At 42.5% G+C, this 13,674-nt stretch overlaps 1 protein-coding gene across 1 annotated transcript in view; it reads left to right on the top strand.

Moving 5' to 3' along the window:
* c1d (C1D nuclear receptor corepressor) overlaps positions 1–13,674 on the top strand; it is a 32,479-nt gene that overhangs the window by 1,703 nt on the left and 17,102 nt on the right. Inside the window, exons 2-3 of the mRNA XM_068044285.1 lie at positions 7,772–7,838; positions 7,945–8,000. Coding sequence (XP_067900386.1) covers positions 7,772–7,838; positions 7,945–8,000 — 123 coding nt within the window. The remainder of the gene's footprint in view (positions 1–7,771; positions 7,839–7,944; positions 8,001–13,674) is intronic.

Below are 13,674 nucleotides of genomic sequence, written 5' to 3'. Positions count from 1 at the left end.
TTAGAATTCTCACCCCAGAGGGCTGTGGAAGCTCAGTCGTTGAGTATATTTAAAACAGAGATTGACAGATTTCTAGATACCAATGACATAAAGTGATATGGGATTGTGTGGGGGGGGGGGGGAAAAGGCATCAAAGTGGATGATCAGCCATGATTGTATTGAATGGCAGAGCAGGCTCGATGGGCTGAATGGCCTACTCCTATGTTTCTATCATGTTGCACATCTGAAATCGAGAGAATGCTGGAAATACTCAGCAGGTCTGGTGGCATCTGTGGAGAGAGAAACAGTTAATGTTCCAAATCAATGACCTTTCATCAGGGCCTGTTTTTCCCCTTCCATAGATGCTGCCTGTTGTGCTGAGAATTTCCAACATTTTATGACCTTTTAAAATTGGCTGCTTTTGTTTCTTCCTCCAGAAGTTTGCCTATAATTAGATTGTGGGGCTGCAATCTTTTAATTTCTTGAATCCTCCACTGTGTTGTTCCAATCAGTTCCATGCTCACTTCTCCCACAATTTCCCTGTTTCATTCCATCATTACTGAGACCACCATGGTCAAAGTCACCAATTATGCTTATCATTGGCATGGTGTATTATGCCTTCTTGAGCTCTCTGGATTGTTTGTGATACGATTGACCATCCATGCCTTGCACAATATCTCCAAGCACTTCTCAGCCAAATGAATTTTTTTTTGAAGTACAGGCAGTTACTATATAGATAAATATGGTAGCAATGAGATGAAGATTGTTCCTTTCTAATGGTGGTGCTGTGTTTTAAATGAATGTACAAAAGGACACCTGGAAATACCTTGGGTTTTCTTTGAAAACAAGCCATAAGACCGACAGGCTGGTAGGGGTTTTAGTTAATGTTACATCTGAAAAATAGGCACACCTGGCAATGCAGTACTCCCTTAGTTTTGCACTGAAGTCTTGGCTTCCACTGAGGTGGAATTTGAACCCATAGCCTCTGACGTTGAGGTGAGTGTGTTGCCAACTGAGCCAAGCTGATGCTGAAGATTTATCTTCACTCTTCACACAGCCTCCCAAGCTCCATTGAACACAAACTTCAACTTGTCATTCTACATGCAGTCACAATCAAGCAACAATACAATCCTCTTTGACTGACTGCCATTGGATCCCCCAACTTCAATGCATTAAATTCAAAATCCCTTTCCTTGCTTGCAGATCCCTCCACAGCCTCATGCGCAGTAACCTCCTCCATCCCTACATTTTTACTCATCCTATGACTGACCTGTGCCTGCCCATCTCCCTCTGATTGACCATTGATGGTTTGTCTTACTGTTTTGTCCTGACTCCCCAGAGCATCCACCCTACTTCTTTCCTTGCCTTTTTAAAAGCATCCTTTTTTGAACATGTTTCTAACAATCTCTTGTAATGCCGTTCCTTTCTGTAAAGTGCCCTGGGATGCTTAAGGTGGTAAAATGTCACAAACCACTTCACAGGAGCCACAATTTGATGCTGAGCCACAAAAGGAGACATTACAGCAGGTGACCAAAAGTTTAGTCAAAGGGAAGTGTCTTAAAGGAGGTAGAAGAGGTTTAGGGAGGGAATTCCAGAGCTTGGGGACAGGTAGCTGAAAGCACGGCCCCCAATACGAACATACGAGTTAGGATCAGAAATAGACCATTCGGCCCCTCTAGCCAGCTCTGCCATTCAATAAGATCATGGCTGATCTATTTGTGACTCAAATTCCACACTCCCATCTACCTGGTAACCTTTGATTCCCTTGCCTAACAGTGGAGGGTTGAACACAATTGGGGATGCTTAAAAGGTCAGAATTCAAGAAATGCAGAGCTTTTGGAGGATTGCAGGACTGATGGAGGTAAGCGGTAGAGGGGCAGGGCCATGGAAGAGTTTGAAAACAAGGATGCAAATTTTAAATTTGAGACATGGTTGAATTGACACAGGAGTGATTGGTGAATGGGACTTGATGCAAGTCAGGATACAGACATCAGAGATTTGGATGAGCTGAAGCTTACGAAGGGAGGCCGGCCAAGAGGGTGTTGGAATAGTCAAATATGGGGATAATGTGGGTGAGGGTTTCAGCAACAGATGGGCTGAGGCAGGGACAGAGATCGGTGATGTTATGGAGGTGTGAGTAGCCATTCTTGGTGATGGAGAGGGTTATGGGGTTGAAAACTCAGCTCAGGGTCACATAGGAGACTGTGGTTGAGGCTGGTTGTATCATTACCCAAACATCATGATAGGGTTGATAGTTTGAGAAACTTACTCACAGCCCTGAAAAGTTGGCAAGAGATTGATGAGAAAACCAGATAGTGCTGCAAGTGATGGGTGAGGAAGACAGGTTCAGTGTTGGAAATAAAGTAGATATTTGTATAGATACTACTTTTTCCTAAAACCACTACAAAGGATTCTTTTACAATGGCTGAAGGGATGTCGCACATTGGTCCACGTGGTGAACGGATTATGTAAGGCTTCCCATCCATTCGCGGCTGAAAAACTAAGATTTGGCTCTTTTGTGAAATTTCACCTTCCTCGTGGTGACCCCATGAAGTGGTGGAAATATGGGCAGGTACAAAGTGAACCTCCTGGTCTCCCATTGCTATTTGCACACCGTGGCTGGGGAAGGAGTTTCTGGTGGGGTGAGAAGTCCTGGTTGAGGCTGTGGTAGCACTCCGTGTCAGCATTATCCATCATTCCCTGCTATGATTCCACTGCTATTGGGTGGTAATGTAGAGAGTCTTGACCTGGCCGTTTATAAGTCTTTCCAAAGTTCAGGGAAGTGACCCAATATGGCATTAATGAGTACACTGGTCTGTGATATGATGCTGAGATACTTTAGCATTCATCTGCCATCTTACCTCAGTTCATCTGCTGCTGAAACCCTCAACCAGGTCTTTGTTACCTCCTGACTCAACTATTCCAGCGCACTCCTGGCTGACCTCCCACATTCTACCGTCTGTGAACTTGAGGTTATTCAAAACACTCTGATGCCCGTGTCCTTAGAAAGTCCCATTCACCCATCACCCCTGTACTCCCAGACCTATGTTGACTCCTGGTCCGGCAACTTTATGATTTTAAATCCTCATCCTTGCTTTCAAATCCCTCCAAGGCCTCACCACACCCCAGCTCTGTGACCTCTCCAGCTCCACAACCTGCCGAGATATCTGCACTTCTCTAATTCTGGCCTCCTGAGCATCCTCTATTTTAATCATTCCACCATTGGTGGTCGTGCCTTCAGTTGCCTAGGCCACATGCACTCAGTGGGCTGAATGGCCTCCTTCTGTGTCGTAAATGAATCAATGACTCTATTCCCTTCCTAAACACCTCTGCCTCTCCACCTTGCTTTCTTCCTTTAAGATGCTCCTTAAAATGTACCTCTTTGAGCAAGCTATTGTTCATCTGCCCTAATATCTCCCTTTGTGGCTCTTGTGCCATGTTTTGTTTTATAATGCTCCTGTGAAGTGCCTTGGGACATTTAACTACATTAAAGGTGCTATATAAATGCAAATTGTTGGAAATGTGTGGCTCTTGGGTAACATTACTTAGAAACAAATCCAGGCATTTCAAGGGTGCATGTGCTTAAAATAAAAACTAACATGGTGATAAGAGAATAAATGTTGTGGTAATGGGAATCAGAGTATTTTATGCAATCTTGGAGAGATTATACTGAAGCATTGGGTAAAAGCCCTACTCATAATGGCTCTCAATAACACTTAATAAAAGAATAAAATGATTGCTGTCTTTGTAATTCAAGTTGAGCTCTTATCCTAATGCATCTGAATCTGGCTGAGTTTCTGTGTCTTTTAATAAGTGTGTATATATTTTTCTCTGACGTTGCTTCACAATTTTTCACACTGACCTAGGATTTATAACTGCTTTTGTAAGTACATTCAGTATAATAATTGGAAAATTCCAAGATTTTTTTTTTGTCAAGCCTGCAGATGCGCAAGTAGAACTGCAGCCAAGCTCTGTTGATCCAAAAATATGAACTTGCTTAAGCTGAGAAAATAGTTCAGATTTGATAAATGTCTGTCATCAGGCTAGAAACATTCCAGAGTGAGGTTGCTGCTTAATCACAGACAATTTATCACTTGATATAGGTTCCATAAACATTGCCATTGTGCAAGTTAAGCTTTAGTGTCTAACTCTGAAATGTTGCTGGAGGCACAGGTATTATTGTGCTTTCCATTGAACACACTACAGTTTTATTTTCTGAAGAGATTATGTTTCACTGGCCCAAGTCCTTGTCAAGTTGGCAGCTGTCATTTACAGCAGTGCTCAGTCACATGCTACCTACAGTGGAGACTTAGAATTAATCCCGCTTTGTTCGCCTTTAACAAAACCTGTTTTCTTCTTTATTTCCATTGAGATAAGGATCTCGTGCTGCTGATTTTAACTGAGTTGGACAAAAGAGGTCCATCAAATGCAATAATCCTGTCTGGTGGCATAATTCATATCATCTTTTTGAATGCTGGCTTCGTGAACGTTTATGCCTGAAAATGTGAAAGTAGCCAGTACCGATTCAAATATTCTGCACGCCAGTGCAATGTATAGTTTAATATATAGGAGGCCAGATTTTTATGTAGAAGTAATAGAAAATTTTCATACTTTAAAGCTATTTCAAGCATTCGACAATCCTTTCAGAATTCCTTCACCCAAGGTGCCACATCAAGAATCTCAGGACAGAGGTCAGGGCATGTGGAATCGGGCCGGCTAGCAGAATGCATGTAAAGAGGTTTTGAAATCTCAGGGTAGGTGTTAAGGCAAGAATCTCGGATTAGCAGAAAGTGCAAAGTGGTGTTGCATAGGGATTACAACAACAACCTATATTTGTATTGTGCCTTTCATGTTTTTTTAAAAAAAAAGTCCAAAGGCAATACACAGCATTATATAACAAAGTATGACACCAAGCCACATAAGGAGATATTAGGACAGATGACCAAAAGCTTGGTTAAAGAGGTAGGTTTTAAGGAGCGTCTCAAAGGAGGCTAGAGAGGTAGAGGGATATAGAGGTTAAGGGAGGGAGTTCTAGAGTTTGGGGCCTAGGCAGCTGAAGATATGTCTGCCAATGGTGGAGCAATTAAAATTGGGGATGCTCAAGATGCCAGAATTAGAGGGGTGCAGAGATCAGAGGGTTGTAGGGCTGGAGGGCATGACAGAGATCCACGCTGAGATCACTTTTTTGTTAACCTTGCCTCCAACTTGAGTCCAATCATTGTGTGTATGGTGCCAACATTTGCAGATGATTCTAATTGGAGAGTGTAGCTAATAATGTGGAGAACAGCACCAAAATACAGTAAGGTGTGTATATATAGGCATGCAGAATAGGTAGATAAATGAAATTCAATATGGTGAAATGAGGTGGTTCATTTTGATGGCAGGCATAAGGAGGACATTTATTCCTTGGAAGGAAAAAAAATAAATAGGGTAGAGGTCTGGGAATACAGTTACATAAATCACACAACAGGGTTGCAAGTTGGTACGGCCATAAACTGCGAACGAGGTTTTTTAGTTTAGTTTAGAGATACAGCACTGAAACAGGCCCTTCGGCCCACCGAGTCTGTGCCAACCATCAACCACCCATTTATACTAATCCTCCCACTATTTCCATATTCTTACCACATCCACACCTGTCCCTATATTTCCCTACCACGTACCTATACTAGGGGCAATTGCTAATGGCCAATTTACCTATCAACCTGCAAGTCTTTGGCATGTGGGAGGAAACCGGAGCACCCGGAGGAAACCCACGCAAACACAGGGAGAACTTGCAAACTCCACACAGGCAGTACCCAGAATTGAACCCGGGTCACTGGAGCTGTGAGGCTGCGGTGCTAACCACTGCGCCGCCTAGGTCTAGTGGTTCACTTCTAAAAGAATAGAATACAAAAGTATGGAGATAATGTTAAATTTATATAGAACTTTGGTTAGACTACACATTAGAAAACTGCGCACAGTTCTAGTTACCATACTATTACAAAGGATATTGAAGCGCTGGTGAAAGTGCAGAAAAGATTGACAAGGATGTTACCAGAATTGAGAAGATGCAACTATCAGGAAAGATTGAGCAACCTGGGGTTTGTTCTCTCTAGAAGAGTGAGGATCAAGAGGAAACCTGATAGAGCTGTTAACAATACAAAGGGGTTCAACTGACAGCATATGAAGAAGCTGTTTTCACTTCTGGGTGAGTCCAGAATAAAGGGGCATAAATATAAGATTGTCATAGACATTAATAAAGACTTTAAGAGAAGTTAATGTAGAACTCTCTGCCATATGGAGTGTTTGAAGTAGATAGTGCTGACACATTTAAGGGGAGGCTTGATCATTACTTGAGAGAGAAAGGAATATGCAGGCAGAGTGGGAGGAGGTAATTAGATTCAGAGAAAACTATTGTGGAGTATAAGCGCTGACGTAGGCCAGGTGGCCTGAATCTGTACGGTAGATTCTGTGTAAAAATAAGTGTACATTTCACAATGTGGGATGTTTGAAACTTAAAGAAATCATCCATGATTGGGTTGTATAATGCCATTTACTACAGTGGAGGTGGCCAGAGGTCAGTGTCCTTCACAGCTTTTTGAGTACGTTGGTGCAGACCATCACCAGCCCCAGCTACAATAACCGTGGTGTTTTTCTCATACCACTTTGCTATTACTGCATGGCTGTTCTTCCTTGCAACAGCATTAAACTATCCATGATGTTTTAGATGGGATAGAACATGGAACTTTGCATGGTTGTGAGAAGTAGGTTGTTTCAGAGGTTCCATCAATATCGTAATTGGTGAGGAAAAGTTCAACTGACTTACAGGTGTGTTCTAAATGAAACTGTGCCACTTAAGACTATTTTTATTTTAGCCACTTGGTTTGTTGGAGACTGGTTGTAAACGATGTCAGTGAAAAGCAAAACCACATTTGGAAAGAGTGTATGACAGGGGAGTGCAAATTAGGATCATTAATTAAAAATTGGGAATTGACAGGCAGGCTTGAGAGAGAATTGTTTTATTAAGCTGGAGTAACTTGAATCTTAGGATCCACAAAACATTCATAACTTGGATTCTGCATTTGCAATCTATTTGTAAGTGTTACCTGCACCTTTAAAATAAGCTGCTGATTGCTGAATAATTTCATACTGTGCACGAGAAGCCTCAGAAATACAGCATATTTCACTATTTTAGACTAATTTGCGAGTCTATAGTAGATACTATCTTAATTTTCTTTGACACTTTTTTTTGCTATTGGTGTGTAGGTTGTGGGCATCACTGGAAAAGCCAGCATTTGTTCCCCCATCCCCAATTACCCTTGAGGTGGAGAGCCACCTTCTTGAACTGTTGCAATCCGTGTGACAAACATACTCCTGCTGTTAGGGAGGGAGTCCCATAATTTTGACCCAGCAACAGTAGAGGAACAGTGATGCAGTTCCAAGTCAGAATCATGTGTGACTTGGAGGGGAACTTGCAGATGATGGTGTTCCCATGCACTTGCTGCCCTTGTGTTTCTAGGTCCTGGAATTGGAAGGTGGTTCTTTTGCTAGTGTGGACATTTTGCTGATGCTCTAACAAGGATATTTGCTCACTGCAAGAGAATGGCATATAAAAGGGAATGTAGAGCCTATTATCTATTAAATTAAAATACATTTTTGAAAGTAAATGCTATTTTGAATCTAGCAAAAAAAACACTTTCTCTGCTGTTGAATTTTGCTGCTGAGGTAAACCCTGTTCCAAAAACTGGATACTTTCTAATTTTAAAGCTTATTTTCAGTATAGAATTATGTTGGATGTATTCTTTTCTTTCAGTTGGACCCTCTTGAGCAAGCCAAGCTGGATTTAGCCTCTGCTTATGCACTGAATTCTATGTTTTGGAGTAAGTATTACTGATCTTTTGTGTGTATGTGGTGGATGTTACCACATTATTTATTTTCCTTTTTTTTTTCTAGAGGCGTATTATAATTTTCTTCTTTGCTTTTTAGTATACCTCATCACACAAGGCATCAACCCCAAAGAACATGCCGTCAAACAGGAATTGGTAAGAAATGTGCTTATGGCGTGAGCCTGGTCATTCTTTTAACCACTTGGGTGGTCTTGAGCTGTCAAAAGTATCATTGCAAAAAAAACACAATCTTCCTTTTGTAGCCTGTTGCTGACTTGAATCTATGTTGCACCTTTCACTTGGGAAACATCCCAAGGCACTTTACATAAGGTGGAGGGGGAGATTAAAAATAAAAGAAATGAAGGGGTGGATGCCAAATAAGAGGTAGGAGATGTGGTCAACAGCATGGTTGAAAAGAGGTTTTTAACGATGGAGTGGCAAAGGGAATTGGGCAAGGAGGTGCATAGAGTGGGATTAAAGTTGCTAAAGACTAACTTAACAGTGGGACAAAAATGGGGAAGCTATCACCTTTAAAATTAGAGTTAGGCTGTTATGGGATGATGTCAGGAAGTACATCTTCACACATGCTATTAGAAATCTGAAACACCACCACCCGCCCAAAAAAGCATTGTTGAGGCTTGGGGTCAATTGAAAACTTCAAAACTGAGATTGATAGGTTTTTGTTAAGCATGGAGACTAAGGGTTCCGCTACCAAAGTGGGTAGTTGGAGTTAAGACGTAGATCAGCCATGATCTAAAATTGAATGTGGAACAGGCCTGAGGGGCTAAATGGCCTCTTCCTATTTCTACTTTCGAGTTTTTCAAATTTCTTGCACTGTTGACTTTCATCTTAAAGATTTTTCCATACACAGGTCTACACTTCCTTAAGGTTTCTGGAGAATTGCTGACTCTAGAGCCATTCTCGTGTAGCTAACTTAGTCTTGGTTAGTCGAAGTGCTTTGACCAAAAAAATTTATGATTTAAAAAAAAAAATATATAAATTAAGTCTAAAACTTTTAAATTTTGAAAACTAGGAATAAATGTAAAAGATCCTGGGTATATAATGCAGCTTTTTGGTGTAAAGAATAGTGCTCAGGAGAAATTTAATTTAAGTCCTTGTCTTTTTAAATTTAAAAATGTGGTTTTATATTCCCCTTTTATTCATTTGGTACATAGTTACTTTATGATTTATGTTTTCTTTCTAGGATCTGATATTGCATAATGAGATAGCTCTGGTATTGCATGTGTACAAAACCCTACCTCTTGAATAGAAATAGTCAACCAGCACCCTCATAATGGTGGCATTTTAGTTAAAAACAAAAAGTGGAGAAGTAATTTTGTGTGCAATCAAGTTAAACAATGCATTCTGAAAGGTGAGTTTGTGTTACCTTACCGAAACAATAAAATCTCAAGATTTTCTTCGCCTCTCCAATCTCCCCTCCCCGCCTCCAAATTCCAAGATGGACATGCACAACAAATTGTTGCATAGAAAAATATAACAAAAGCTGATTCAAGAAATTAAGGCTACCTGCTCTCGCCATTCCAAGTTTCAAAACTATAAAACATTATGAACTTTTCATAATCATGGGTTGTCTTGAGAGAGTAGATAGAGAGAAACCGTTCTTTGAAACTGAGAGAAACGGCCCATTTCCCGCACCTCTACCCTCACCCCTTCCCCTCCCTCCCAGAACCGTGACAGGGTTCCCCTTATCCTCACTTTCCACCCCATCAGTCTCCATATCCAAATGATCATCCTCTGCCATTGCCGCCACCTCCAGCGTGATGCCATTACCAAACACATCTTCCCCTCCCTTCCCCTATCAGCATTCTGAAGGGATCGTTCCCTCCGCGACACCCTGGTCCACTCCTCCGTTACCCCCACCACCTCCTCCCCTTCCCATGGCACCTTCCTCTGCAATCGCAGGAGGTGTAATATCTGCCCATTTACCTCCTCTCTCCTCACTATCCCAGGCCCCAAACACTCCTTTCAGGTGAAGCAGCTAATGCTGTACTAATGCTTTGTGTTTCAACACACCATTAACATATTGTACTTGTACTTCCAATGTAGTATACTGTATTCGCTGCTCACAATGTGGTCTCTACATTGGGGAGACCAAACGCAGACTGGGTGATCGCTTTGCAGAACACCTCCGCTCAGTCCACAAGCAGGACCCTGAGCTTCTGGTTGCTTGCCATTTCAACACTCCCCCGTGCTCTCATGCTCACATCTCTATCCTTGGCTTGCTGCAGTGTTCCAGTGGACATCAACGCAAGCTCAAGGAACAGCATCTCATTTACCGGTTAGGCACACTGCAGCCTGCCGGACTGAACGTTGAGTTCAATAATTTCAGAGCACGATGGGCCCCCCCATTTTACTTTTCTTTTTCGTTTTTTCTTCACATTTTTTATATATTTTTTTGTATGTTTGTTTTATTTCATGTTAGTTTGTTCAGTTTGCTTACCCACTGTCTTTTTTTCATGTTTGTACTTGCTGCTGTTCAATCTTCAGTCTGTTAACACCCTATCTGTACTAAAATAAAAACAAGAAATGCTGGAACCACTCAGCAGGTCTGGCAGCATCTGTGGAAAGAGAAGCAGAGTTAACGTTTCGGGTCAGTGACCCTTCTTCGGAACTTCGGAACCCTATCTGTACTAATGCTTTGTCTTTCAACACACCATTAACGTATTGTTTGCCTTTGCTCCATGACCTTCTGGTCAGCTAATCTGTGGCCTTGTCCAATCTACACCTTCTCCTTTGTTATCTCTTGCCCCACCCCTGCGTTACTTGCTTATAACCTTTGGCATTTCTAATATTTGCCAGTTCCGAAGAAGGGTCACTGACCCAAAACGGTAACTCTGCTTCTCTGTCCACAGATGCTGCCAGACCTGCTGAGTATTTCCAGCATTTCTCGTTTTTATTTCAGATTTCTAGCATCCGCAGTATTTTCCTTTTTATTTTAGTGAGAAACTGTTCTTGTTGGTGGAAGGGTCAAGAACCAGGGGACACCAACTTATGGTGATTGACAAAAGAGCCAAATGACATGAGGAAATTTTTTTTTTAACATAGCGAGTGGTTGGGATTTGGAATGCACTGCCTGAGAGTATGATGGAGGTAGTTTTGATAGTGGCTTTCGAAAAGGAATTGGATAAGTATCTGAAGAGAGAATTTGTAGGGCTATGAAGTGAGCCTAGCTAAATTGCTTTTGCAGAGAGCCAGCCCAGACATGATGGGCTGAATGGCCACCTTCTATGCTGTAACCATTCTATGACTTAATATTCCTCCATTAAATAGGGACACTATTGTGATTGAAAGCAGAATGAGCTGTAACAAAAACACAAAATGCTGGAAGTATTCCACAGGTCTGGCAGCATTTGTGGAGAGAGAAACGGAGTTAACGTTTCGGGTCATTACTGTCAGTTTTCTCCATTACACCTCCTCTAGATCCTTCTTGGGTTTGATTACTTGTCACATTACCATCCCCTTTTTGTCCCATTACCATCCCCTTTTTGTCTTTCCCAGTCATCCCTTTTGTCATTTAATCCTTCGTGCCTTTCCCCTATTACAGACACTCCCTTTTGTTTTTCCTGCCCCCATCCCTTTCTCTGCTTCTGTACTTGCTTAAAACCTGTTATATCTTTTAACTTTTTCTGGTTCTGGCAAAAGTCATTGACTTGAAATGTTAACTCTGTTTCTCTCTCCACCGATGCTGCCTGGCTTGCTGAATATTTCCAGCTTTTTCTGTCTTTATTTCAGCTTTCCAGTATCCAGTATTTTCCTTCTACTGTCAAGAGTTCATCTAGTTTGTTTATTTATTTTACTTAGAGATACAGCACTGAAACAGGCCCTTCGGCCCACCAAGTCTGTGCCGACCATCAACCACCCATTTCTACTAATAACCTGACAGTAATCCCATATTCCCTACCACCTACCTACACTAGGGGCAATTTACAATGGCCAATTTACCTATCACCTGCAAGTCTTTGGCTGTGGGAGGAAACCAGAGCACCTGGCGAAAACCCACGCGGTCACAGGGAGAACTTGCAAACTCTGCACAGGCAGTACCCAGAACAGAACTCGGGTCCCTGGAGCTGTGAGGCTGCTGTGCTAACCACTGTGCCACCCAGTTGTTGGTATCATGCAATGTTTTAAGATTTTACATCTTTTAAAAAGCTTTCTTTTTGAGTGTTTTGAGGTACATATAATAACTTATTATAGTAAGCACAGAAAGTTGCCACACAGTGGCGCAGTGGTTAGCACCGCAGCCTCACAGCTCCAGCGACCCGGGTTCAATTCTGGGTACTGCCTGTGTGGAGTTTGCAAGTTCTCCCTGTGTCTGCATGGGTTTCCTCCGGGTGCTCCGGTTTCCTCCCACATGCCAAAGACTTGCAGGTTGATAGGTTAATTGGCCATTATAAATTTCCCCTAGTATAGGTAGATGGTAGGGAAATATATAGGGACAGATGGGGATGTGGTAGGAATATGGGATTAGCGTAGGATTAGTATAAATGGGTGATTGGTCAGCACAGACTCGGTGGGCCGAAGGGCCTGATTCAGTGCTGTATCTCTACATATTTATGGTGACCACCTTCTCTGCTGGAAAGTAGGCTGTGTTCCACACGAGATGCATGATGCCAAAATAGTCTCGCTATACAAAAAGAAAGGTGACCGAGGAGACTGCAGCAACTACAGGGGCATCTCACTCCTTAGTGTCACGGGGAAGGCCTTTGCTCGGGTTATACTTGAAAGACTCCATTTACTTGCAGACCGAGTGTACCCGGAAGCACAGTGCGGTTTCTGTGCCGGCAGATCTACTGTGGATATGATATTTGCCATACGTCAGCTACAGGAGAAGTGTAGGGAACGGAGTATACCCCTTACCTTACTTTTGTAGATCTCACTAAGGCATTCAACACCATCAGCAGAGCAGGGCTCTACAAGATTTTGGGAAAAATTGGCTGCCCACCAAAGCTCCTCCACCTCATCCACTCCTTCCAGGACAATGTGCACTACACTGTACAGTTTGATAGCTCCACTTCTGACAGTTTCGGAGTGAAGAATGGAGTGAAACAGGGTTGTATCCTTGCCCCCCACTCTGTTTGACATCTTTTTCTCCATGCTCCTGACCTTCACCTTCCCTGTGGCTATGGAAGGAGTCTGTGTGCACAGTAGGTCAGATGGCAAGCACTACAGTCTAACCAAGCTGAAAGTGAAGACAAAAACACATCTCGTCCTGATCAGAGAACTCCTGTACACTGATGATGCTGTGCTAGTCGCTTACATGGAAACTCGACTACAAAGACTCATGGACTGTCTCTCCCGTGCCTGTAACTTGTTCTCCTTGACTATTAAGCATCAAGAAAACTGTGGTCATGGGACAAGATGTTACATCTCCACTCCTGATCACACTAACACCCCACTGGAAGTAGTTAGCAAATTCTGCTACCTTGGGTCCACGGTGACAGACAATCTGTCCCTTTGATGCAGAGCTCAATACATGTATAGGGAAAGCAGCTACCACTGTTGGCTGACTTGCAAAATGCACATGGGCTAACACCAAGCTGATGGTTTATAAGGCCTGTGTTCTCAGCACCTTGCTGTATGGCTGTGAAACATGGCTGACCAGGAAAAGAAGCTCAATAATTCCCATCTTTGTTGTCTGCAGTGCATTATGGGTATATCCTGGCAGGACAAAATCACAAATGTGGCAGTCCCTTCAAAGGCAGAGCTCCCAAGTGTGTTGCCACTAATCAAACCGAGGCGGCTTCGGTGGATCAGACACATCCACAAGATGAAAGACTGCTGCATACCCAAGGACCTTCCGTATGGTGAG

The sequence above is a fragment of the Heterodontus francisci genome, chromosome 13 (genome assembly GCF_036365525.1).
Source record: "Heterodontus francisci isolate sHetFra1 chromosome 13, sHetFra1.hap1, whole genome shotgun sequence".
Taxonomy (NCBI): domain Eukaryota; kingdom Metazoa; phylum Chordata; class Chondrichthyes; order Heterodontiformes; family Heterodontidae; genus Heterodontus; species Heterodontus francisci.
The sequence above is the reverse complement of the archived record's forward strand: the minus strand, read 5'-3'. Positions and strand labels throughout refer to the sequence as shown.